The sequence below is a fragment of the Ictalurus punctatus genome, chromosome 15, assembly GCF_001660625.3.
Source record: "Ictalurus punctatus breed USDA103 chromosome 15, Coco_2.0, whole genome shotgun sequence".
NCBI classification, from domain to species: Eukaryota; Metazoa; Chordata; class Actinopteri; order Siluriformes; family Ictaluridae; genus Ictalurus; species Ictalurus punctatus.
Genome location: NC_030430.2, coordinates 15228400 through 15254964, shown reverse-complemented (window position 1 = coordinate 15254964; position 26565 = coordinate 15228400). Strand labels below are relative to the sequence as shown.

Below are 26565 nucleotides of genomic sequence, written 5' to 3'. Positions count from 1 at the left end.
GAAGGAAGAGAATTTTCCTTGCTTAATATGTGAGTGGAATCTCACACATTGTTTTGAGCACACTTTTGCGTTGCATTTAACTGCTGAAATTTGAAGATCTGTCTTCTCACATGGAGCTGTGAATGGTGGCTGTGCAATTAGTAGACCTATAGTCTGTACATGTGATTGGTCCAGCTCAGCTCCAGCTGACTGTAGGTTCACAGCTGGATGCTGGTGGGCCGTACCATTACCATGCACAGACGATATAACTGGATCAGATCTGAGTGACGGAGATAGCGTGGGTGGAACCTCACTTTTCATCTCATTAGTCTGATCCAATCTGTGACTTGAACTGCTCAGTGACGTATTCTTTGCATGTGACATCATCCTAGTGCAATTTTGAGGGCCTGAGCGTGAAACAGTGGTCTCGATTAACTTCATCAACAAATTCATCTAAAGCCATTTTATAGTGTAATAGCGTTTGTTCAAGCTCAGATATGCATTCCGTGAATGCTGTACCCTGTCCTGCACAGTTTTGTTTTTCATGTGCAAAACTGTCGATCTGCAGATGCAATCCTTCCATTTCATTATAGCGGGTTTTATTTAACTCAAACATTCTCTTGAACGCAAGTACAGCATCCTCAGACGAATTCAAGCTATTTCTGTACACTAAGTATCCAATAGCTGATATACTACATTTATTAAACTTTGGCCTGCTTAGGAAAAAATGTTGCGCTTTAGCACCATTTTTAGTGCCATGTTCCGAAAAGAGCCACTCTAGAATAGATTCACTGCGTCTACAACTAAACCTTCATTTTGCATGCTAGTTAATGTCTCTTTCACATCAGCCCACATTTGCATGAATTCTTGGTGGATTATGCTTGTCTTTCCCTCAGCCATTGCGTACAAAGATAATGTTCTCAGATTGTGTGCATCGGAGCGCCTGCTACACTGTTGGGTTTTCCGACCCGTTCTACAAATGTGTCTAGATGAGAGGTGTAAACAACTTTTCTCAACACTTCTAAAAGGCAAAAAGAATGGACTTACCATAGCAATTGTAGACAAAGAAGGAGTTCAAACCTCATATCCCATGTAGGTTGGATTGAATGTCGCGCTTCTAAAGACGTCACTTGCCTGGAGGTCGGGAGTATCATGTCGGGGTCACCACTTTGTAAGGGTGAACTCCGACGTATAGGCACTCCAGATTAATAATATTAAAGGGTTAAATCACAGGACACTTCAGTTACATAATTTCAAATAAGAAAAGTTTTGCACATGAGAAACAAAACTGGGCAGAACAGAGTACAGCATTCACTGAACGCATATCTGAACTCGAACAAATGCTATTACACTATAAAATTGCTTTAGATGAATTTTGTGCCAATGCCAAGTTAATCGAGACCACTGTTTCACGCTCAGGCCCTCAAAATTGCACTAGGATGACGTCACATGAGAATAGTTTATGTGCTAATTAAATGCTTATTTTTGATTGGTTATAAAATCCTCCACATGTTAAAATGTTGCTGTGTTACAGGTGATAGAGGTAGAGTCAGTGGAAGTGGAGGCTAAGAGTAAAGTTGTGCGTGTGGATGAGGAGGCAGCTACTCAAAAGGCAAACGAAGCACAGGATCTGAAGAATGAGTGTGAGAGTGACCTTGCTGAGGCCATCCCTGCTCTGGAGGCAGCTCTTTCTGCTCTTGATACTCTGAAGGTATCAGAGTCCTCCCAATCCCCCCCCCCCCCCCCCCCCAATCTGTTTTAAATCAGAAAACCATGAAGATTGTTCTTATGTACTCGTAAAGATTTTTTGTTTTGCTTTTAGCCCTCTGACATTACAATTGTAAAATCTATGAAAAACCCTCCATCTGGAGTGAAGCTTGTGATGGCAGCAGTGTGTGTAATGAAGGATATTAAGCCTGAGAAAATCAATGACCCTGCAGGAACAGGAAAGAAGGTGAACAAATTGATTCAGCAGTGTAAACTGATAACCTATTATTTTACTTTGCTAACCACATTTTGGCATCCTTATCTACAGGTAGAAGACTATTGGGGTCCAAGTAAGAAATTGCTGGGTGACATGAGTTTCCTCAGGGACCTGAAAGAATATGACAAGGACAACATTCCTGTAATTATATTTTAGATATGATATGACCATGTCATTCTTTCGTGATATATAATGCTAATATTACTTTGTGGCAGGCACCAGTCATGCACAAAATCCGTAGTGAGTATATGACCAACCCCGACTTTGACCCTACAAAAGTTGCCAAGGCTTCCTCTGCAGCTGAGGGTCTGTGCAAATGGATCACTTCTATGGAGGTTTATGACAGAGTGGCAAAGGTGGGTAGTAGTGAATACCACCTCATTTATTGCATATTTGATCTTCATTGCCCCCCACTAATGCCTTTTAGATTCACTTGTCTCCATCTTTGGTTCTAAGTATGTGATTTTAATCCGATCAACCGCTCTTACCTGTTTATTCATTCATTCATTTAATTTTCTACCCAGGTAAGCATTTTTAATTGTCTTTTGGTGTAAGATGCTTAATCTTAGAGTAAACTGTAGGTAATGTTCTTCTTATAGGTAGTGGCTCCTAAGAAGGCTAATCTGGCTGTGGCACAGCAGTCACTGGCTGCTACTATGGCCCTGCTGAATCAAAAGAGAGCAGAACTGAAAGAAGTGGAGGACCGCTTGGCTTCCCTGCAGAAAACATTTGAGGAGAAGACTGAAGAGAAGGCTCAGCTAGAATTCCAGGTGGATCTTTGTGCCCGCAAGCTGGAGAGAGCTGAAAAGCTCATCGGGGGCTTAGGAGGAGAAAAGACCAGGTCAGGATAATATTTATGAAAAAGAAATTTTCCTTTGAAGACATTTCATTTGGAATTAGACATTCCATTTGAAATACCAATCTGGAAATTATCTAAGGTGTTTATTGTGTTCTTCAGGTGGTCTAAATCTGCAGATGAACTTCAGAACACGTATGATAATTTGACAGGGGACGTGCTGATTTCTGCTGGTGTAATTGCTTACCTCGGAGCCTTTACTGCTGGCTTCCGCCAGGATTGCACCAGGGACTGGACTAAGCTCTGTAAGGTACTGACAATATGCAAATCAGCACTTTGTATCAACTAGAACCATCAGGTGTATAACACTGAAGTCACCTAAATATCTGTCCAATATTTTTTTTTCTTTAGTTTTCCTATTTCACATTACTTGATACAGTATATTCCTAACATAATTAGGAACAACAACCGGCAATTTGCACTATTACCCAGTCAGATAATAAAAAATTTGTTTGGCTGTAAAATTTGTTTGATTGTCCAGTTCAAATCAGTATGTGTAGCTATCCTATGAAAATAGCTGCATATTGTATATGGTTATATTCAGTCCAAGAAGATCCCATCCTCAGATGACTTCTCTCTGAGTAAAACCCTTGGTGACCCTATCAAGATCAGGGCCTGGAACATCTCTGGTCTACCCACTGATAGTTTCTCCATCGACAATGGAGTCATAGTGAGCAACTCCAGAAGATGGTACTTCTACACAAACACAATATCATACACAGAGCAAAACATTTATTGTCCATATGTAATTATTTCTTTCTTATTTAAGGATCTGTCCATGATGCTTTGGAGTGAGTGCATATTGAAATTTCTTTGCAGGCCTTTGATGATTGACCCACAGGGTCAGGCCAACAAATGGGTGAAAAACTCAGAGAGAGAGAACAATCTCACTGTGATAAAACTCACTGATGCAGACTATATGAGGACCCTGGAGAACTGCATCCAGTTTGGAACTCCACTGCTGTTAGAGAATGTGGGAGAAGAACTGGACCCCTCTATAGAGCCCTTACTGCTCAAACAGATATTTAAACAAGGTGCAGGGTGCAAATGTCACTAGTTTATTGATTTGCAATTTATGTGTTACTCTGATGACTTCTTAAATATCAAACCAAGATTTGTAGTTTAGTATGAGACTAGGCTTAATCAGTTTGAAGAAAATTGCTCATTGTATTATATACATTGTGTTTTCAATAGATATTCCTGAATCACTTCAAGAATTTTGTTAATGTTCTGTGTAGGGTTAAAGGCCAATGACTGAAACATGGTTATGTTTTTTTTTATTGTCTAAATATAGGAGGCATGGACTGCATTAGGCTGGGGGAGAGTGTGATTGAGTACTCCAGTGATTTCCGGTTTTATATCACTACTAAGCTTAGAAACCCTCATTATCTCCCTGAGCTGGCTACCAAAGTGTCCCTGCTCAACTTCATGATCACTCCAGAGGGTCTGGAAGACCAGTTGCTGGGCATTGTGGTGGCAAAAGAGAGGTGATGAAACACACAAACACACAACTAGATGACAGGTTGTATGAGTGAGTAAAACACACACTCACTCGGTTGTGCACATGCACACATCTTTGCTTTTCTGTATTGCATATGTACAGTATACTGTATATAAGCAAAGCAGAGCACATTACCGCAGCTAATTAATTACTAGATATATCATAGAAGCATAGTTATTCAGTGCTGAAAAGATGATCTTAAGAGGTCGTTGTATGCCATCACAACCTTTCTTCTCAACATTCTTGAATATTATTGTGTTTCCTTAACATTTGTTTCATAGGCCAGAGTTGGAAGAGGAGAGGAATGCACTCATTCTTCAATCTGCTGCCAATAAGAAGCAGCTGAAGGAAATTGAGGACAAAATCCTGGAGACTTTACAGTCCTCAGAGGGGAATATACTGGAGGACGAGACTGCTATTCAGATCCTAGACTCCGCAAAGATAATGTCTAATGAGATCTCCAAGAAACAGCAGGTCTGCTGCTGAGAAGCAGTGGTTTTAAAGACAATGCAGTGTTGTGACAGTGACTGATTTCATCTTTGTGACCTTTCAGATCGCAGAGAAGACTGAAATGAAAATAGCAGAGTCTAGGGAAGGCTACAGAGCCATTGCCAAGCACTCATCCATCCTGTTTTTCAGCATTGCAGACCTGACCAACATTGACCCCATGTATCAATACTCACTTAGTTGGTTTGTCAACCTATATATCAACTCCATACAGGACAGGTAACCAGATATATGTTAACAGACTAATTTATTTGAGCAGTGTTTCAGAGTTTATAAGTATTTTCTTTTCTCTGTCCATGTGGCACATCCATGTGGTTAATTAGCATGCACTGTATGTTTTAGTAACAAGTCAAAGATTCTAGAGAAGAGACTGAGATACCTGATTGATCACTTTACCTACAACCTATACTGCAACGTGTGTCGCTCTCTCTTTGAGAAGGACAAACTGCTCTTCTCCTTCCTCCTCTGCTGCAATCTGCTCTTGTATGTCAGCACAACAACTTTGAGTAAACATTTTTTGTGAATTAATGTAATTAAAGTAATTGATGTTACAACAAAAATGAGACAACAGTGCCCCCTTAAACTGTGTTTTTGACTGTCTCTCTGTTTCAATCAGGGCTAAGAAGGAGATTAAGTACTCGGAGTTCATGTTCCTGCTCACAGGTGGAGTGGGTCTACAGAATGATGTGCCCAATCCTGATCCCAGCTGGCTCCAAGAGAAGAGCTGGGATGAGATCTGTCGAGCCAGTGAACTACCTGGCCTACAGGGCCTCAGGTCTATATCTCTTTGTCTTTGTAGGCTTAACTTGCTATAAAATATGGTTACATATGTAACTGCCGTTCTATGAATTTCGGATGACCACCAGAGGCGGTGCTTTCAGCACTTGGATGTCCATCACGTGTACGTACAGGTCGAGTGTTTATATTAACAAAGTCACCTGTGACCTGAGTGAGAAAGTTAAAATAAGAGGTTCCTAGTTTGAACACTGGGTGTCGCTCTCACTCCCCCTTCAGTGGCCATACCCAAAGTTGCAGCTGGGATGGGTTCGGGTGTCAGATTCGACCCTCCAGCTGTGAGAGGAGATCCCTCCTCACAGGGAGGCACCAAGGCTCCCTGTACAGTAATCTGTGTAATATTGGGAACCACACCCTCCCTGGCCATTTGTGGGCTACTAGTAGCACCTTGTGATTGCCCCTGAGGATGCTGTCTAGGGAGGGCAGTATCAATGGTAGTGGAGGGAAAGCATACAGCAGTCGATTTGGCCATGCATGGGCCAGCGCATCTTGGCCCAAGGGGCTTGTTGGTTCCCCCCGTGAAAACCAAAGGGGACAGTGTGTCATTGACAGTGAGGTAAAAAGGCCCACCTCTGCCCTGCCATATCTGTGCCAGATTGCTTGCACTAATTCGGGGTGCAGCTTCCATTTGCCAGGGTGGGGGCTGTGCCAGCCTAAGGGAACCCCCTGGGTAAAATATGCTCTTCTCCTCCATGGGCGTAGGCACCTTAGGCAACTGGCATTGACTCTGACCAGCTTGTGCACGTGTTGAGTGGGATGCAAGCCAAGGTTGTTCAGCCAGATCTGGAGAGGCCATAATGACAGAAGGCCCAAAGGGACCACTGATGAGGCTGCTGTGAGAATACCTAGCATGAGATGAAAGAATAACAATATTGGGGAATGATCCCTCTATGATCACTATGCACTTTGATGCAATATGGAGCAGTTAAGAGCAAACATGCGAACAACATAGCCAATAATTAAGTCAATTCACAGACTAAATCAGAGGGATGAAAAACAATTCAATGAAGCCCAATTGGGGTGTGTTGCTTACCGACAGCGCGCTTTCAAAAAATTAAACAACCAAAATCGTGGGGAATAACTCCAAGATACGTATAAACAGAAAACTACGGGAGGGGATTCCAAGCCAACTTCAATTATTTAGCGTTGTATCGGCGTTAAAGTGAAAAACACCAAACTGAAAATGAACTGTAAACTGGTGATTGCCAAATTGGAGCGTGCCCACTCCTAAACGGCGTTGACAGCAGAGTCACTTACCTTTCGCTGGATAGCGTACTGTCTGAAGTGAAATAATCACAAAAAAGGCTAATCGCAGACTTTGGAGGATGAAAGCTCGTAGCTCCAACCCTACTTCAGGTTACAAGACCAGTGATGCCTGCACTCCAGACTCTGCTTACCAACGCGAGACGATAACAAAAGGTCATTTCTGGGTGACCGTGCCTTTAGTACTGGGGCAAAAGGCACACGTCACCCAGGTCACAGGTGAGTTTGTTGATATAAACACTCGACCTGCACGTACACATGATGGACATCCAGGTGCTAAAAGCACTGCGTCTGGCTGTCAGTAGAAATTAAATAGAACTAATCATTCAGAGAAGATTTGTTAGTCTCATCAGGTTTTACATGTCTCTGCCTTGAATATAGAGAGAGTGTCATCAAGACACCTGAGAGCTTCCTGCCTATTTATGATAGTAAGGAGCCTTATAACACTCCGTTACCGAGCCCATGGTGTGACAAACTTAATGACTTTCAGAAAATGATCATCTACCGCTGCCTCAGGCCAGATAAAGTGAGATGTTTTTCATTTTCACATACATTATATTTACTTATATGCTTATATACTTAGAGCTTTTGCCTCTATTATATTAACAGATTGAACCAGCCATTGCCAGTTATGTGACTGACAAATTGGGCAAAAAGTTTGTTGAACCACCGCCGTTTGATCTAAGTAGGAGTTACAATGATTCTAATTCGACCATTCCACTGGTGTTTGTGCTCTCTCCTGGTGCAGACCCAATGGCCAGTAAGTATTGTCCATTACTGTAAGCACTATTGTCCTGGTCATAACTCAGATGTATTCTTATGCACTTCTTACTGACTGTTTAAGCTTCTTTTCCCCTTTTTTATGTTTCCAGGTTTACTGAAGTTTGCAAATGATAAGAACATGAGTGGTACAAAGTTCAAGTCAATTTCTCTTGGACAGGGTCAGGGTCCTATAGCTGTAAAGTTGATTCAGTCTGCCATGAAAGAAGGCACGTGGGTTTGCCTACAGAACTGTCACTTGGCTGTATCTTGGATGTCCACACTTGAGAAGATCTGTGAAGACTTCAGCCCAGACACATGCCACCCAGACTTCCGCCTCTGGCTCACCAGCTACCCCTCCCCCATGGTGTTTATACATTTCAGTCTTGTGTTAAAAGACAATTCAGAACATACTGCCTTGTGTCCCAGTTGTTCGTCTAATATCTGTTATTATGCATTCTCTCAACAAATTACAACCTGGCCTGTTTGCTGTGACAGTTCCCAGTGACCATCCTGCAGAATGGAGTAAAAATGACAAATGAGCCTCCCACAGGCCTAAGGCTGAATCTGCTACAGTCCTACCTATCAGACCCTATCTCAGACCCTGAGTTCTTCTCAGCATGTCCAAGCAAAGAACTTGTAAGCATAGACAATGTTCATCAAGATTATCTTGTTAAATACACAAATATGACACCAATCTCCTGGTTTGTTTTTATAGATTTGGGAAAAGCTTCTGTATGGGGTTTGCTTCTTCCATGCCCTTGTTCAGGAAAGGAAGAAATTTGGACCACTTGGTTGGAACATTCCATATGGATTTAATGAATCAGATCTGCGTATCAGCATCAGGCAATTGCAGGTAAAGACTCTTGCATAAATAATATAAATAAACTGATTATATTAAAAAGGTCATAGCTGGCAGCTCAAATAGGTTTGTAAAATACTTAGTCCCCAGAGTAGCGCTTGTGTAGTGTAGTGTACTTGATCCAGTATTCCTTTTCTGCAGCTCTTCGTGAATGAGTATGAGGAGGTTCCCTTTGAGGCCATCACATATCTGACTGGAGAGTGTAACTATGGTGGGCGGGTGACAGATGACTGGGACCGCCGCCTCCTCCTGACCATCTTGGCTGACTTCTACAATAAGGACATCATCAAGAACCCCCGTTACAACTTCTCTCCTAGTGGAAAATACTATGCACCTCCAAAGTCCATTTATGAAGACTATGTGGAGTTTATCAAGGTGAAGATAATGAAGGATAACGACATATGCACTGATCAACCAATACATACAGTATAATTTCTAAACCACAAGAGATATGTAAAGTTAAACAATTTTGTATACTTGCAGAATCTGCCCTTCACCCAGCATCCAGAGGTGTTTGGTATGCATGAGAATGTAGACATCTCTAAAGACCTGCAACAGACCAAACTGCTGTTTGACTCCCTAATCCTGACTCAGGGAGGTGGCTCAAAGGGAGGAGGAAGTTCTGGAGGTGACAGCAACCTGCTGGATATTGCTAGTGACATCCTATCTAAAGTAATCACCTGTACTATGATTTTCTATTACCAGTCCCTCCAGGATTTAGCGATTTTACGATCACAGAAATGAATGCAAAATCAAGGAAACTCCACGATATTCGGAGGAGCTTGCAATTTTTCAAAATTACCGCTGATTTTCCGCAGATTTGGGACAAGACATGTAGTGTGATGTCATCACAATGCGCATTCAGCCACAGCCCTCTTCAACTCACATGTATCGCACATGAATACAGCTAAAAGGTCTCATTTACCAACAATCATCACTACAAAATACCGCTCAAAACTATTTAGTGTAGTTGCAGTTTCATCAAATTCGAGTAGCTTTCAGCAAAATAGCACAAAAAATTTGCATCACAAATTTTGAAAAAAGCCGCAGCAAATTCAAGCATTTTTGTCCTACGATCACAAAGAAACTCAGCAAAATCTTGTATAGACTGTATTATGTAATACAAGAACTATTATGTAAAACAATGCATTTTATTTAAGTATTTTGCTGTCAAATATCTAGCTTCCAGAAAACTTTAACATTGAGGCTGCCCTTGCCAAATTCCCAGTGCGGTATGAAGAGAGCATGAACACGGTGCTTGTTCAGGAGATGGAACGATATAATAAGTAAGTCCTCAAAACTGGGATTCAAATGTGCAATTATTCAGTGTCTTATCTTATGCACTTATGTTTTTGATTTTGCATCTTTTATATGTCATGTTAATTATATTATACATATTTTCTTCCTCAGTTTGTGCCAAACAATTTGTGTGAGCCTGCAGAACCTGCTGAAGGCCATTAAGGGGCTTGTCGTAATGGATGCAGAGCTGGAGGCAATAGCAAGCAGCCTGCTTGTGGGAAAAGTGCCAGAGAAGTGGGCGAAGCGCTCCTACCCCAGTCTGAAGCCGCTGGGCAGCTACATCACTGACTTACTTGCTAGGCTTAAATTTCTGCGGGTTAGGATAGATGTATTTTCAGAAAATAGTACTGTTCATATCAGTAAAGTCTTTTGAATATACACCTTATGTTGAATGTGCAACTAATATTGTCATGTGATACAAAATGCTTAGATCGTCTGTCAACATAGTTTTATAATGTAATGACTGTTTTACTGTCTCTAGCAGTTGAATGGCTTTCTGTGCATTCTTTTAGGACTGGTATGAGTCAACCAAGCCCAATGTTTTCTGGCTGTCTGGATTCTTCTTTACTCAAGCTTTCCTGACAGGAGCCATGCAGAACTATGCCAGGAAATACTCGATCCCCATTGACCTCCTTGTATTCGACTATGAGGTATCTGCTGCAACATACTTCATACACTTGTTTTTGATAACATATGTACAAAGTATTCTAGTAGTTCTTGACCTTCCATTTTACGCAGGTTATGGCATTTGATACCTCAACCACCTCCCCTGAAGATGGAGTCTATATTCATGGCCTTTTCCTGGATGGAGCCAGATGGGATAAAAAAAAGTTTGTTCATTTGAGAACAAATGATACCTTTATCATGTATTCTACATTTGAATGAAACCTATTTTGAGAGTCTTTTTCTTCACTTGCAGTGGTGTCTTAGCTGAACAGTACCCCAAAATTCTGTTTGACGCAGTCCCCATAATATGGATAAAGCCGAGTGAGTGAACACCAGAACATTATAACAAAAAATGGCTAATATGTGATAACCCAACATTTTGCTATGCCATGAATGCCAACTCATGAATATATTTATTGTCTTCCAATTTTCAAATTCTAGCAGATAAGCGGATTATGACACAACCCAAGAACATCTATGTGTGTCCTCTCTATAAGACCAGTGAGCGTAAGGGAACTTTGTCCACCACAGGTCACTCCACTAACTTTGTCATCTCCATGATTCTACCCACAAGCAAGCACCCAGAGCACTGGATTAAGAGAGGGGTGGCTATGCTCTGCCAGCTTGACAGTTAATGACATATCTTGTGACATATCTTGTGCAGTATAATGAATTTTACATAGGGGATAACTTGTAATAACCGCCTGCATACTTTGTTTGGAAGACTTTACACTTTGCCTAATGTAGAGATGAAACGGTTACCGGTTTCACGATAAACCAAGATAAAATTCCTTGACGGTTAGTATTAAAGTGTCACATTTAATTATCAGTAAAACTGTGTGCGATTATTGTGATTTGTAAAACTTGTTGTAAATGACGTCCACACACACCCAGCATAAGTCTGACACAGTCGCAGCATGCAACGTTGTTTTTTTTTAGTGTGAAAACGGACGCTACAATTAAAAACTGAATGAGTCTGATCAAATCGCCGTGAGCTGAATGAGTCAGAGTCACAGCACAGATCCGCAGGAGTCAGATTTCATTTATCACTTGACAAAAGTGAGGCGAGCTGACTGACTGGAAGATTGAGGTGAGCTGACTGACAGGATTAGTGAGGCGAGCTGACTGACAGGAACAGTGAGGCGAGCTGACTGACAAGACGATGGCAGTAGATTTGGTTTAATATAAGCAAGTTTATCATTGTACTGTTTGTTGTTGTAGCGTTTTTCATTAAGAATAATAATGAACCCACCATTCAAGCAATTGCTGTTAATTCAAAAGTGAAATGCATAGCCACATGGGCATTCCTAAGCTATTTAAAAACGAGGGGGGAAAAAAGGGAAAAGTGCCAACGAAGTTCTGGCAAGCTCTGCAGACAGGGTTACCATCTTCAATTAAGTTTCCCTCAGCATTTTATAAAATCCAAAATATGACCACACTTCGGATTTGGTCCACTTGGAAGGTTGGGAATTCTCCCGAGCGCTGTCAGTGCCTTCCGCCATGTTCTCTAATTGAACTAAATGATTTTTATTACTATAAAAAAAGCAAAACAACAGTGGGGGCAGCGCCGCGGTGGGCAAGTGATGTAATCGGTGTGTGGCCGAACACAAATATAAAACCTGTTTAAATGATTTCAGTGTGTGTATCAGTAGAGCTGCACGATTATGGCCAAAATGATAATCCCAATTATTTTGATCAATATTGAGATCTCGATTATTTATTACGATTTTTAATTGATTTTAGTGACAACATATTTTTATTGCACTTTCACATTTATTTAGTTTTCTCATGCCACAATATAACACATAAGTTGGCATGAGAAAACTTGAGCTAGTCAATTATGACAGAATTTAGGAACATAGTGTGAGCCGTGACAAATTAATTTACCTTCTGATAAACTAAATTTTATATTTTCAGTTAATTTTACAGACTGTATGCAAAAAACAACAACCGTTAACCTGTTCCACCTTCTAAACAAATACAATAAACATCAATGTTCAGTGTTTGAAGTCTGCTCCTCTTAAATATATTTAAAGCTACACTATTAGACATTTTCCGCTGTCATGGTTCTGGGCTGGAGTCAGTTCTCGAACCACTCTGTGTATATTGTGTATATATCTGAATAATCTCATATAGGAACTGATTGGGTGAGTTCATTTACCCATCAGATGGGAAGCGCTTTAGTTTAATGGTGTTAAATTGTTTAGTTTAATACTATTATTAAACTAATAGTTTAGTTTAATACTGATGCGCCAATCAGGATTTTTTACAGCCGATACCGATCCAGATACCAATCTTTTTTTAGTTTAAACTTTAATCAGGAGGTCTATCATAAACAGTTAAATGTAAGCTCTCTGCTCATGATCACTGTTAATTGAGTTAAAATAATAGCAATGAGATACTGCTGGTTAATTGATAAATAAACAAGCATAAAAAAAAATATTTTTAAATATCTTAAAAATAATAGAGAGTCATAATTAAAAGTATACTAACACAAAAATTATCCATATTAGGAAAAAGGTTAATAGCTTTCTAAGTAAATAGCGAACTAAGCTTAATGTCAAATTGATATTAAATGCAACCCATCGTAATTAAACATTATTTCATTTCTCATTTTATTTATATTTAATGGAGTTATTATAATATCTATTTTTTATATTAAATGATTTATTTATAACTAAGCACATTTTCTGTCTTTACATTTTAGTAATTTTATTTTTGTTTGTTTATCAGTTTTAGATTGGTTCCCCCAGTACAGTGTTGCCATGTCTGCTGATAATATTGTGTTTTGGGGGTTTAAAATAAAACATGGAAACTGCAGTTGACATTTCTAGTGATATCTGGCAACCGTGAGTTTAAATGAAGTGCATTAGAGTTAGTGAAGGAGAGCGGCAGCGTACTGTATGTTTACAGACTGAACAGTTCCTACTCTTGCTTATGATTGGTGAGGAATTTTTTAATAAAGAAGTTTGAATTAAACCAACCTGTAGCATTACACGAGCAGGTGCAAGTTCAGGTCATTTTGCGGGATAAATAAAAGATGGCGGTTGTGAGATCGGGAAGTTGAGAGAAGCAGATGATGTACAAAGTTACTCTTGTCATCATAATGGCTTCTCTGCAGTATTTACACACTTGTTCGGTTGACTGAGGAGATGAAAAGCAGTGTGAAAGTAACTGTTGCCCGGTGTAGTTGCATTTTGGAGTTGCAGTTTTTATCCAGATTGTATTATACAACTCCGAACAAGTCACTCACACTGGTGCGAATAAATATTTATTCACGGTCGCACAAAAATACTTTTCAGTCACAAATGCGAGTGAAATGGTCGCACTGTAGAGCCCTGAGTTTACCTGCAATGTTTTTTCCCGTTCAGCGTGATGACGTTTAACGTCCCCGACAACCTCTGTAGTGCCATTTAGCATCATGTTAATGTCATGATTTCTCCTCGCGCAAAACGCTGGAGCTGGAAGTGAAGCTGGCAGCTCGAGGGCTAAAATGCTAACTCCATTTCGGGGTTTTGGAATTACAAAATGACCCCATCCCTGTGCCGTTCTATGGTGATTGGCTGTAAGTGTAGGAAGCGCTTGATTTGATCTGCAGCGGAGTTTTCTATTAGCGGAGGACGAACTTTAAATGTCAATATCGCAGTCGATCATGTTCATGTAATCGTGGGCAGTCAAAATCATAATCTCGATCGATATTTGATTAAATGTGCAGCCCTATGTATCAGTACTTTTTGTACATTTTCAGCACATTTTAATAATACCGTGATAATACTGATGACCAGGATATTTTGGGCAATGATAATCGTGATATGAAAGTTTCATACTGTTAGCTCTCTAGCCTAATGTATACTATGGCTTTACTGTTGCCAGTTTTTGATATCTTATAGCCCCTGTATGTCAGCTGGATGGCCCAGCTGAGGTTCAGTGTGATCCATGTCAGAGAGTGGTTGGCAGGACTAGTCCCATGATTGCATATTTTTAGCTCTGTGAAGATATAAATAGCTGTGTGTCTGCTGTGAACCTGAAACGCTTTGAGGTTATAAGTGCAAGACAAAACAGCAGTGTCCATTGCCGGAAGGTAAAAGAAACATTTGCATCTGAATCTGTATATGTAAAAACATTGTTCTTCCGGGAAGGGTGTCAGCGATCAGTGGAGTGCTGCATGGCATGGAGTGTTGCATCATTAAACAGTATTTCATTCAGAGGTGTGGATAAACAAGCTGTCCTTTATAGAGGCACACAGAGCTTTCAGTTGTTTGCCAGTAATGCTTATACCTCATATGTCCGAGTTAATTGTATAAAAGCAGCTTGTTGCATGAGTCCTAATGATTACTATATTAAAACTATTATTACACAATACCACACTTAGCAAATGTTTTGCTAGGATCTGATTACTATGGCTATCTGTACAGACAATACATGTAGTGGAATCTAACCGTATCCCATTTAAACCATAACTTATGACAAACACACCTTGCACCAAAACACTTCTAGATGTATCGTTAAATTCCATTTGGCTTTTGTGGTTCCACTGAATTAAAAGTGTGTAAGATGGAAGGCCTGTATGATGATGAGGAGTGGGATGAAGATGAAGCAACACAATACATGATTGAGCAGAGTCTGCTGGAATATAGCATGTGCAGAAATGAAACTCCAAGGTAAGACCATACCTCCATATGACATTCTTCATGTTTCCAGGTCATAATAATCTACTTGCCTACTTGCATAAGGAAATATAATCACTTGTGATTTTTTTATAGTGATCCTACACTAGAATACATTGATCATGAAGAAATTTTTACAGCCATATGTGCAGGTAAGATTTACTGATATTTAATTGGGCCTCATTTATCAATCGTTTATTAAAGTTGTGTGTAAATATTTGTGTAAGCCAAACTGAACTAAAAAATTCCACCAGATTAATAAAAGTTTCTGAATTGCTAATTTTGTTCGTGTTCAAGTGTGTATTGTGGTAGAAATTTAGACAAACTCCAGTAGACTGGTCCTCTCAGGTGAAAAAGGTTTATTACAGAAGGACAAATACAAGGATATAAGAATGCAGGATAGAAGAAAGCAGTATAGAAGATGAGCACGCTCTGAAGCACTTGTCTCTCACATGCTCTCACATGCACTATATAAGTTTTAACATAAGGAGAGCTGGAAATTTGCGAGTCTCGAAAAAGGGAGTTCTAGGAGGTTTGAGCCAGTTTGGTGGTTTCAAGGTTTTAGCAGATATGCAGACATTCCTGAACACAATACCATGTTTGTGTTGATGTAAGAGGAAAGAGCGTTCTGTACTAATCTCCGTGACAGTTAACAGTAGAAAAATTAAAAATATATTCAGTTGTACTTGGTTCGCGTTCAACTCCAGAGTAAGACAATACACATTTTGTCCTATACTCCCACCTCTAACACTGATTGGCAGGTTTCTGTGCAAGGCATGGGAAATGCAAATGCAAAGGGATTTGCGATTCCGTTTGAATATTGGCAGGCTCCATACGGCACATTGAGGAAGTGAAATAGCAAAAGGGGTAATTACTATTGCTACTTCAATATGACAGGGTCATAAATGTGAATATTGTCTGTAAAATAATTCCATATTTATTAATAGGCACTGTTTCAAAGAGGATCAAATGTTTGCTTGTCTAAATATGTAGAGAGAGAAAAAAAAAAAAAAAGCCAACAATTTCCCTGGAGTGTACTTATTTTTTCATATGATATATATATATATATATATATATATATATATATATATATATATATATATATATATATATATAGATATATAGATATATATATATATATAGATAGATAGATATAGATAGATAGATAGATAGATAGATAGATATATATATATATATGACAAATTACAACTGTTCATAACCAGCTTGATAAATGGGGCCCTTTGTTAGTATTTTTACTAATTAATTAGCACTGCTTGTACAGACAAATACCCTGGACCATACATCTTCCTCCATACATTCCTTGTGTATGGTCACAGGAAATGAGGATGCCTTGCAGATGCTTGTGAAGCATAAGGCAGCCATGTCCATGGCAGACAAAAGGGGATGGATCCCTCTACATCAAGCAGCAGTACAGCAGAAAAAGAGCATTTTGGAGATCACTTTTTCAGGTCTACATGCTTTAGTCTAGCACCATCTATTTACATGATCAAAATGTCTAAATAAGCATTGGGCGTTTAATTTAATGAAAGAATTGTATTATCAGCATCTCCTCGGGGGTCGAGTGAGTCCCGCACGCTGAAAGGAGAGACTCCTCTGTTTCTTGCCGTTGTGAATGGTCTTAGAGAGAATGCTACATTCCTGCTCCAGAATGGCTGCAACCCTGACTGTCAGAATGAGGATGAGGACTCTGCATTAGTTGCAGGTATGTAATAACAAGGCTCTGTTATAGTAGAGTTTCAGAATACTGTTACGTGACAGAAAAGTTTAAAGCAATGAGCAACTATATTTTGAGTAACAGTTCCAGAACATTCAGGTTATGTTTCTATGTGCAGTCCTGTGTTCGTAGTTTAAGATATGTAGTTCTTTAATTGAGAGTATCAACAGTGGTTCTTTTTTTATTTAGTATTGACATGTTGTGGATCACCTGCATTATTTTTCTGTTTTGTGTCTCCCTGAACAGCTATAAAGAATAATCAATACGACTTGGCCTCTCTTCTTCTACGTTATAATGCTACAGTGGACCAAAAAGGTAGCCTCCAGAGAACTGCTCTGCATGAAGCATCTCTGTTGGGCCTAGAGGACTGTGTGTACCAGCTTCTCCAGGCTGGTGCCAACCCAGATGCCTGTGATGCCACTGAACATACACCTTTAGGACTCGCAGCCCAAGCTGGGCATTTGAATGTTGTGGAAATCCTACTACAGAAAGGTTATTTACATTTTGTTAAGGCATTTGTAATAGTATTGCTTAAGGGGTAATTCCCATCATTTCAGTTCATCTTTGAATCCCAACTACATCATGTGACACTTGAAGGTCCTTGAGCATGAACAATAGCTCTTCCCTCCTTTCTCCCCTGTTGCTGAAGTAATGTGACAACGAATTAATCATCTGAGATGTGTGAGAGCAATTAATACTCTTTGAGCACAATGAGGCACTTGACACAGCTGTGTAGTTCAGAGTTTGAAAACAAACCATGCTTAATGCACTTTGTTGGAAGCTTTTTGTTTCCCGTGATGACTGATGGTGTTTATATGCAAAATGAGAATTTGATAGACTAAACATAAGCCTGAAATTAGTAATCTATGTATGTACTTTGCAGTATGTTTATAAATTGGCTTATTTTATATGTAAATTACTTGAATTGCTCCTCTTTCTCCCACTCTCATTCTTAGGGGCCAGCATACGGTCAAAGCTTCACTCTGTAGAGTCTGTATCAGTGCTGTTTGAGGCAGCAGCATCTGGAAACCCTGATATAATCTCGCTGCTGTTGGAGTACGGAGCGGACCCCAACACTCCCACACACACAGGCCATCTGCCCATTCACCATGCTGCTTATCGAGGCCATCTGCTGTGAGTGATGGATGGTTTCTTATATGAATCCTTATAACTGTCCTGGCCCATAGGGAAGCCTGCTTACAGTTGTAATTTAACAATATTTGTAACATGGTACATATCTTGAACGGTAATATTCTATCTACATACAGTACATGCACATCCATGATATCTTTCTCTTTTACATGCACCTCTCCACTCTGAAGGTACACTATATGGCCAAAAGTACGTTGACACCTGACCAATCACAACCATACATAGCTTGTTGAAAATCCCATTCCAGATTTAGTCCTCCCTTTGCTGTTATAATAACCTCCACTCTTCTGGGAAGGTTTTCCATTCTCTGAGTGGCTTTGTGCAGGCCACTTGAGTTCTACCACACCAACCGAGGCAAACAATGTCTTTATGGACCTCGCATTGTGCACAGAGGCATTGTCATGCTGGAAAATGTTTGGGCCCTTTAGTTCCAGTGAAGGGAAATTGTAATGCGACATTGTTGACAATTGTGTGCTTCCAACTTTTTGGCAACAGTTTGGGGAAGGCCCACATTTGGGTGTGGTGGTCAGGTGTCCCCGTACTTTTGGCCATATAGTGTATCAGTAAATGTCTGTTTGAGATACTTAAAGGAATCATATTATGCTTTTTAATGTTTTCCTTCTAATTTATTGTGTAATGTATGTCTGTGCATGTATAAGATCTGCAAAGTTAAAAAGCTCATAGTCTCCTCCAAAGGGATTTATTTTATCTAACAGTATATTCTAGCAGTAACACTGCTCCAAACTTGCCCAAAACGCCTCATTCGAAGTCGACATAGTATGTCCGCACACATCTATGTCACTATGTGAAATATTAGCAAAATTTGTTTGGCCTTCTGAAAACGAATGAAATTAGGAATCAGTGGCTACTGTTAATTTATAACGCTGTTCCTGAGCAGTAGAACCCAAATGTTTGCTTGTACACAGCGCATTTTACGGAGGACAGCTTCCTGAACCTGGGTGAGTACAAGGCAGGCTACACACAAGGGCTACTCCTGAAAAGTGGGGCGATTCCCATTTTGCTCAGACAGTCTTGAACTTCTGAATCAGAATCTGTCATTGTTTGATTGTTTTATGAATTATCTGCTTGTGATTGTTCAAATGCAGAGTTATGTGTTGTGGCCCAGGGCTCAGTTGTAGACCTCTGCTAACGTGCTAGCTAAAGTTTGCCAAGTTGCCTCAGTTTTGTAAGTGATTGTATATTGGTGGTCTGATGGAGATGTAGCTGCTATTGTGATTTTCAACCCTAATTCCAAAAAATTTTGGACAGTATGGTTAATGCAAAAAAACAAACAAAAAGAGTAATTTGAAAATTCAATTCACGCTGTACATGATTGAAAACACATTACTAACACATTATTCTATGTTTTACGTTTTTAATTTATTTCTTAAAATATACACTCATTTTAAATTTGACGACTGCAACACACTCCAGATAAGTTGGGACATTCGAGTGTTTACCATTGTGTAACATCATCTTATCTTTTAATAACACTTATTAAGCGTTTGGGCGCTGAAGGCACCAGTTGGTTAAGTTTAGCAAGCAGAATTTTCCCCCATTCATCCATTATGCATTTCTTTAGCTTAGCAACTGTAAGGGGCCTTTGTTACCTTATTTTGCGCTTCATAATGCACCACACATTCTCAATCAGAGACAGGTCAGGACTGCAGGCAGGCCATGCTAGCACCCGCACTCTCTGTTTACGCAACCATGAGCTTGTAATCTGGGCAGAATGTGGTTTGGCGTTGTCCTGCTCTGGATGGCAGCATATGTTGCTCCAAAATGTATACATGTCTTTCTGCATTAATGGTGGCCTCACAGATGTGCAAGGCACAGACACACCCCCATACCACGACAGGTGCTGGATTTTGGACTTGACTCTGATAACAGCTTGGATGGTCCTTTTCCTCTTTGGCCTGGAGGACACGCTGTTTTGTCCAAAAACTATTTGAAATGTTGATTCGTCGGACCACAATACACGATTCCACTGTGAAGTCAGCAGCGCTTCTGGACTGTGCTGATGTATGGCTTCTGCTTTGCATACTAAAGCCTTCACTTGCATATGTGGATGCAGCGGCGAATGGTGTTGACTGGAAAGGTTTACCAAAGTATTCCCGAGTCCACGTCCATTACAGGATATCCATTACAGACTCATGATGGTTTTTAAGACAGTGACATCTGAGGGATCGGAGATCACAGGCATTCAGAAGCAGTTTTCGGCTTTGCCCTTTACGCAGAGATTTGACCGGATTGCTTGAATCTTTTAATTATATTGTGCACTGTAGAAGGTGAAATGCCCCAAATCCTACCAATTTGTCTTTGGGGAATGTTGTTCTCAAAGTGTCGGATTATTGCTGACGCATCTGTTGGCAGATTGGCAAACCTCGACCCATCCTTGCTCTTGAAGGACTAGGCCTTTTTTTTTTCGAGGCTCCTCATATACTACGATTAAACGATTGCCTCACCTGTTTCATATCACCGTCTTTGTGGAATGTGTTGGATGCATCAATTTCAAAATAAACATTTATCTTCAAAATGTTGATTAGGTAAAACATCAAATACCTTGTCTCTATATGTTTTTTGTTTAAATACAAGTCAAAGTACATTTACAAAATCACTCCTCTTTGTTTTTATTAGCATTTTCCATACTGTCTCAACTTTATACAACCCCAATTTTGAAAAACGGTTTATATCAATCGAATCACAAGAATCTTAGCTTTTCAAAGATATATCGCATGAGTACCTATATACACACACAAGCTGTGTACATAGCATAGTTTTGCACTTAACAATTTACATTGTATCTGAAAGGCAAGAGAGTTACTGTGAAACGTTCTGCTCGTGTTTGCAAAGTTGGTTCCGCTTGATCATCCGCATTTTCTGAATCTGTCTCGGGCTCGAACAGATACAGTAAACCTTACGACATGTTGCTTAGGAGCTTAGCTTTAGAAGCCTTGGAGGCTGAACCTAGCCCAAGGGGGGTTACATTTCCGACACGCACTTGAGGTTTTTGGCCAATCACAACGCAATTGGTCAGCCGGCCAATCAGAGCACTCTGGGCTTTTCGGAAGGAGGGGCTTTGGAGAAACCGGAACGCAATCGGAGTGTTTCAGGCAGCCTGGAAATAGAGGTACTGCAATAATGTACAGTATGCGACAAATAATGTGTTTTTTGAACATTAAAGCATGTTAACCTATTCCATTGCACCATCCATTACACCAAATAAACAAAATAATGAACTTTTAAAAACATTTAAAAAGCAAAATATGACCCCTTTAATTGTTCACTTTCTTGCTTAGATTTTGCTCCATATCCTCTCCCATCATTACAGAGCACTGGAACAGCTGATACCAGTGACTACAAAAGAGGCCATTAAGGAGAGTGGCATGAGCCCATTACATTCAGCCGCTGCAGGTGGACACACTCGATGTCTTGAGTTGCTCTTGAATGCTGGGTTTGACCCCAACTTCATGCTCCATCCACGGGTGCGCAGAAACTATGAGGATGAGCGCAGATCAGCACTTTTTTTTGCTGTGTCAAACAGCGACGTGCAGTCAACGAGATTACTGCTGAAGGCTGGTGCTATGTCAAACCAGGACCCTGTTAAATGTCTGCAAGTAGCCATGCACCTGGGCAACTACGAATTGATCAACACGCTGCTGCGCTATGGCGCGAATGTGAACTACTACTCACGTGTAAATACGACGCACTTCCCCTCGGCCTTGCAATATGCACTGAAAGACGAGGTGATGCTCCGGATGCTGCTAAACCACGGCTATGATGTACAGCGCTGCTTTGACTGTCCCTATGGCCAGGGATCTCACGTCCCCGTGGACTACGAGGGCTGGAGCGTCTCTGTGATAAGAGATGTAGTGGTAAGACAACAATTTTAGACTGATGTCAACTTCAGTACCTTTTATTCTTAAATATGAAGCCTGGAGGCAGGGCTGTGTCAAAGGGTGGGTGAAAGAGGCTGCTGCGCAGGGCTAGGGAGGAGGGTTGGGACACACTGACTATGCATCAACTAAAATTATAGCATGTAAGACGGATGTTGAGATTCAATTCAGCAATCGGCAAGAAAAATGCAAAAGAGCTAAAAAGATTGTACTGTAGATCACTTATGGTATCGGAGTGTGCTTTGCCTGATGACAAATAAAACAATGAGGAATGTGCTTATTTTGGAGCAGCCAGGTAGAGACTATGACAGGATCCATGTATATATTAAAAGTAGAGGTAAGTACGTTTCCCAGGGGCAGAAAGAAGCAAAGATGGCTGTGAACATATGACATAGTATTTGCAATAAATACTTCTGTGTTATACAGTTACCTTTCTTCTTCGTGTGGCATCATCATGTGGCATTCTCCACACCGATCAGTTTGTTCATCAGTGTTTTTTCTACTTAGAGTTTTCCACATCTCCTGCTGTCTGTCTGACTACTTGCCCTGTGGCTACATACTGGTAGCATGTCTGAGTGGCTTTTTCCATCAATATAACACATACAGTTTTTGGTTAACCACATGGCCAGTGTTTGAAAGTATGTGGCAATTCTGCTGCCAACATAGTGGTGAGTCAAATCTGAATCAAAACTTCACATGCCAGTCATAAATGCCCATGTCCAGCAATGACTGATAAGCACAGTAGGAAGCTGAGACATAGGTCATGACCTGCTGGCAAAAGTGGCTCACCTGAATACAGGAACTGAAGACTGCACAACACGAAAGCTCATGTTCGTCAACAGAGACTTCCTCATAGCATACTGACTGGGCTTCCTTTCTGCTAATTGTTCAATACTGAATGAGATATACTGTAGAGAGCGATAGTCACCACAGAGCAGGCAGCTCGCATGTATGCACAGCATTTATGCCCTGGAGAGTTAGTTCTGCACCTAGAATTGGTGACAAGTTTGGAAAGGTGAAGGTGTACATTTTTACTAGTGCCAAGTTCAACATATTGTCGACTATGGTTCTCCCTAATAGATAGCCCGATAGGATATGATGTACCAACCAAAGACTGTATCACGATTCCCCCTTGAAGCAGCGTGCTCTGAGCGCGAAGATTAATACCATAGAGTTAGATTAGTTCGTATTGTAGTCATAGTCCCGGTCCATGTTTAGAGTTAGTTTAGTTCGTATCGTAGTCATAGTCCCGGTCCATGTTTAGAGTTAGTTTAGTTCGTATCGTAGTCATAGTCCCGGTCCATGTTTAGAGTTAGTTTAGTTCGTATCGTAGTCATAGTCCCGGTCCATGTTTAGAGTTAGTTTAGTTCGTATCGTAGTCATAGTCACGGTCCATGTTTAGAGTTAGTTCGAGCTGGATTATCCGCTTCCAGTCCCTCGTCATAGTTTGTTTCTTGTTTTGTTTATCGACCCTGTTTTCCGTGACCACGACCTAGATTCCTGCCTTGCCCCGTGTATGCCTGTTTGCCAATCGCCTGACCTCTTGCATGTTTATGGATTACGTTTTGGATCACGTTTTGGATTTGTCTGCCTGTCTCTCTTTCAAATAAACAACTGTTCATCCTGCACTTGCATCCGTCCTATCTCTGCTCCGTCACGATTCGTGACAGACTGGCCCTGCTCTCTACTGTATGTCTTTCCTCCTCTACCTCTGATTCTTTCCAAGTTACCCAGAATTCAGTAACTAGGTCCAAAATATTGCTGGTGGCTCTGAGACTGACAGCAGTGCTTTGGTTGCTACTGCTAGTTTTACTAGTGGTTGGAACACACTGATGTCTTTCTCACTAAGCAGATCTGCTATCCTACATGGATAAAAAATGTATAGATTTGGCACCCCAGGCAGGTAACCTATAACTGTGGGTTGGCCCCATGGGATGAAGTGTGGGCTGATGATTGTGACCTAGCACTCCAGAAAATTCTCCTGAATGCAAGAGCAATTTGTCTTTGGGGAAAGTACAATGGCCTTGTATGCCAAGCTGTTCAGCGAATTGTATGCACCTAATCAACTAGATCTGGTGCACTGACCAATTCCCAAAATGCTATCCTTTCTTAAGGAAGTGCTAGACAATCCCCATCTACAGTAAAGGGCACTGTATGTGGCAGCCATTGTGGCACATCACAGCACCATGGATGGCATTTCTCTAGTGGCTGATACACTTATTGTGACCTTACTGAAGGGGGTGAGACTCCTCTATTCACCACAATTCGCTCAGCATGGGGGGCCAGATGATTAAACCTTGTGCCCACATATGCACTGTCTTCAAGTGCTATAAGGTAAACATTGCCGTGAATGTGGTGGTCATTTCTGAATACCTTTCCAGTGAGGTGGGTTGGTTCCTTATAACTTAGTAGAATAGGGTATCCAGGTGATTCTCACTGCACCTGGTGGTTAAGAGGGGTGAAATAGAATGCCAGTTACATATGTCTGTGTTTCCATGAACCCTGAATAACCACCTTGTCACTTAGAGCCAACAGAATAATCCAGGGAGAGATTACTCGATGAGAGCGGTATTTGTTGCAAATACAACTTTGTATGTCAACAGGTGATTCTCGAGTACTATGAAATAGAATTATATCAAAATATTGGTTGGAATATTTGTGTTGTCTAAATCGTGTGCACACCTATTCACTGTCAATTCTCATTTTATGATATTTAGGATACTTATACTTTTCTCCTTAATTTCAGTTCTATAGCTTTTTTTTTTGTATGTGCACAAGGTGCATTGCCTCAGCCTGGTCCCCATAACAAAAATATTGCCCTGTGCCCTGCACCCCACTTGAGATAGCCCTGTCTGGAGGGGTGTAATAGAACTTGTTTAGCATTTATTAATATGCAACAAAAGCTTGTGACAGGAGAGTGGCTGCCATCCTTAAAATAATTTACTCTTGCCACCCCAACCCAATTAACAACTCTGATGGGGTCTATACTATGCAATTAAATGCATATCTGGCTGAGGTATTAGGAATTACAGAACACCTGTGAAAATAGCATAGTCATGTGACTATTAATTTTTGCACCAAGGATCACATTCAGGTCAGATGTGGCCTTGCCCTATACATAATTAAGTAGTGCTTTTTCCTTGTTGTGTTTTTTCCCCCCTTTGCCACACCATGCATAAAAACTTGCACATACCACTAAGCAACAATAATAACACAATATTTCTGTCTGCAGTTCTGTGAAGTGATAACAGTGTCCTGGCTCAAGGACTTTACAGGCCAGGTGGTAAGAATCTTGCTGGATTATGTTGACCATGTCAGCTTCTGCTCCAAACTGAAGAGAATCCTGGCAGAACAGATACAGTGGCCAGAAATATGTAAGATTCAAGGTGTGTCATCAGCGATATAAATACGCTGTTTCTTGAACTTTTAAAGTATGACTGTTGGTGAACTACATGAAAAATAAAAAATAAAGGACTCAGATTTGTCACCTCAAATTACATAATTATAATTAATTATAAATCCCCTAAACCAGATGTCAAAAGTGTTTAAGTTAGCTCAATAATACAGTAACGTTCTTACTTTCATTACAGAAAACACTCGAAGCCTGAAGCATTTATGCCGTCTTAAGATCCGTGAGTGCCTTGGTCGTCTGCGCCTTCGGGCTCCAGTTTTTATCAGCTTTTTACCCCTGCCAAACACTCTGAAGGACTATATCCGGTTCAAAGAGTATGATATTTACAGCAAAGGAAGCATGGCAGAACTTGAATAATACAGAAAAAATTCATGTTCATTGTCTTTAGTTAGTTTTTTTTTTTTTCCATTGTCATGCCACTTGTTGCAACATGCCACAATTGATTGTTTGTTGTGGATCATTTGTTTGTTTTGAATATAGGTTTTGGATTATTTCTTTATCATGGTAAAACTTTGTACAATGTAACGTACATGTATATTTTAACCATAGTTTACTGACAGGAAAACAGCAATGCAGTATTTATTTATGCAAGGCCATAATAAAGGAGCAATATAATGTGTACAGTACAAATAATGTGAAAATTATTCTAAAAATTATATATATTTAAAAAAAAAAAAAGCATTAGCATCATCTCAGATCAAGTGTTTTACGTAGCTGAAAACAACCCAGTTAAGAAACCTGCCTTCCAGTCTAGAAAGTTTTTATTTGGACAAATTTCCCTGTCTATTTATGGTGGGGGAATAAGTATTGAATGTGTTGAATTTTTTTTCAGTAAATATATTTCCAAAGAGGCTATTCACATGAAAATTTCAGCAGACATCAGTATTAACTCAAGAAATCGGGAAATGTAAAGAATTCACAAAGTTAAGGTCCATAAATAAAGTTATATATAGTAAAGTGGAATGACACAGGAAAAAAGTATTGAAGACGCTAAGAAAAAGAAGTTCTACAAGGCAAGGTAACTCAAGGAATCAGCTGAAATCCATAAGTAATTATACCCCTATCTGTGCAAATTAATGTCAGCTGGATTAGTAAATTGATGGTCTATAAAAAGGCTTTTCGTTACTAAGGTGTCACACAAGAAACATCTCATAATGGGTAAAAGCAAAGAGCTCTCTCAAGACCTTCACAACCTTATTGTTGCAAAACATATTGATGTTATCGGATCCAGA

General features: G+C 40.2%; 2 protein-coding genes across 2 annotated transcripts in view; both read left to right on the top strand.

Moving 5' to 3' along the window:
* The window catches only part of dnah12 (dynein, axonemal, heavy chain 12), a 39739-nt gene extending 26798 nt beyond the window's left edge, over window positions 1–12941 (top strand). The window contains exons 49-74 of the mRNA XM_017488215.3: window positions 1514–1690; window positions 1802–1933; window positions 2015–2104; window positions 2179–2319; window positions 2563–2804; window positions 2922–3069; window positions 3364–3509; window positions 3639–3853; window positions 4114–4306; window positions 4602–4794; window positions 4874–5046; window positions 5170–5310; window positions 5444–5602; window positions 7267–7411; window positions 7495–7645; window positions 7758–8011; window positions 8143–8283; window positions 8363–8500; window positions 8648–8881; window positions 8990–9178; window positions 9689–9792; window positions 9917–10121; window positions 10318–10455; window positions 10544–10635; window positions 10725–10792; window positions 10913–12941. Coding sequence (XP_017343704.2) covers window positions 1514–1690; window positions 1802–1933; window positions 2015–2104; window positions 2179–2319; window positions 2563–2804; window positions 2922–3069; window positions 3364–3509; window positions 3639–3853; window positions 4114–4306; window positions 4602–4794; window positions 4874–5046; window positions 5170–5310; window positions 5444–5602; window positions 7267–7411; window positions 7495–7645; window positions 7758–8011; window positions 8143–8283; window positions 8363–8500; window positions 8648–8881; window positions 8990–9178; window positions 9689–9792; window positions 9917–10121; window positions 10318–10455; window positions 10544–10635; window positions 10725–10792; window positions 10913–11106 — 4203 coding nt within the window. The 3' untranslated portion in view covers window positions 11107–12941. The remainder of the gene's footprint in view (window positions 1–1513; window positions 1691–1801; window positions 1934–2014; window positions 2105–2178; window positions 2320–2562; window positions 2805–2921; window positions 3070–3363; window positions 3510–3638; window positions 3854–4113; window positions 4307–4601; window positions 4795–4873; window positions 5047–5169; window positions 5311–5443; window positions 5603–7266; window positions 7412–7494; window positions 7646–7757; window positions 8012–8142; window positions 8284–8362; window positions 8501–8647; window positions 8882–8989; window positions 9179–9688; window positions 9793–9916; window positions 10122–10317; window positions 10456–10543; window positions 10636–10724; window positions 10793–10912) is intronic.
* A 217-nt stretch (window positions 12942–13158) lies between these two features.
* Window positions 13159–25954, top strand: asb14b (ankyrin repeat and SOCS box containing 14b). The gene is made up of 10 exons (XM_017488214.3): window positions 13159–14552; window positions 15018–15132; window positions 15235–15290; window positions 16476–16607; window positions 16703–16861; window positions 17120–17365; window positions 17830–18007; window positions 21357–21900; window positions 25154–25307; window positions 25512–25954. Exons 2-10 carry the CDS (start codon window positions 15026–15028, stop codon window positions 25688–25690), a joined length of 1755 nt encoding a protein of 584 aa, XP_017343703.1. The 5' UTR covers window positions 13159–14552; window positions 15018–15025; the 3' UTR covers window positions 25691–25954.
* The last annotated feature ends 611 nt before the right edge of the window (window positions 25955–26565 follow it).

Excerpts from the sequence above, each read along its gene's own strand:
- asb14b (XM_017488214.3), top strand. The coding sequence starts at position 15,026 with ATGGAAGGCCTGTATGATGATGAGGAGTGGGATGAAGATGAAGCAACA. Across the intron at positions 18,008-21,356 it reads GCTTATCGAGGCCATCTGCT|AGCACTGGAACAGCTGATAC; the intron begins GTGAGTGATGGA and ends CCATCATTACAG. Across the intron at positions 21,901-25,153 it reads CTGTGATAAGAGATGTAGTG|TTCTGTGAAGTGATAACAGT; the intron begins GTAAGACAACAA and ends TTCTGTCTGCAG.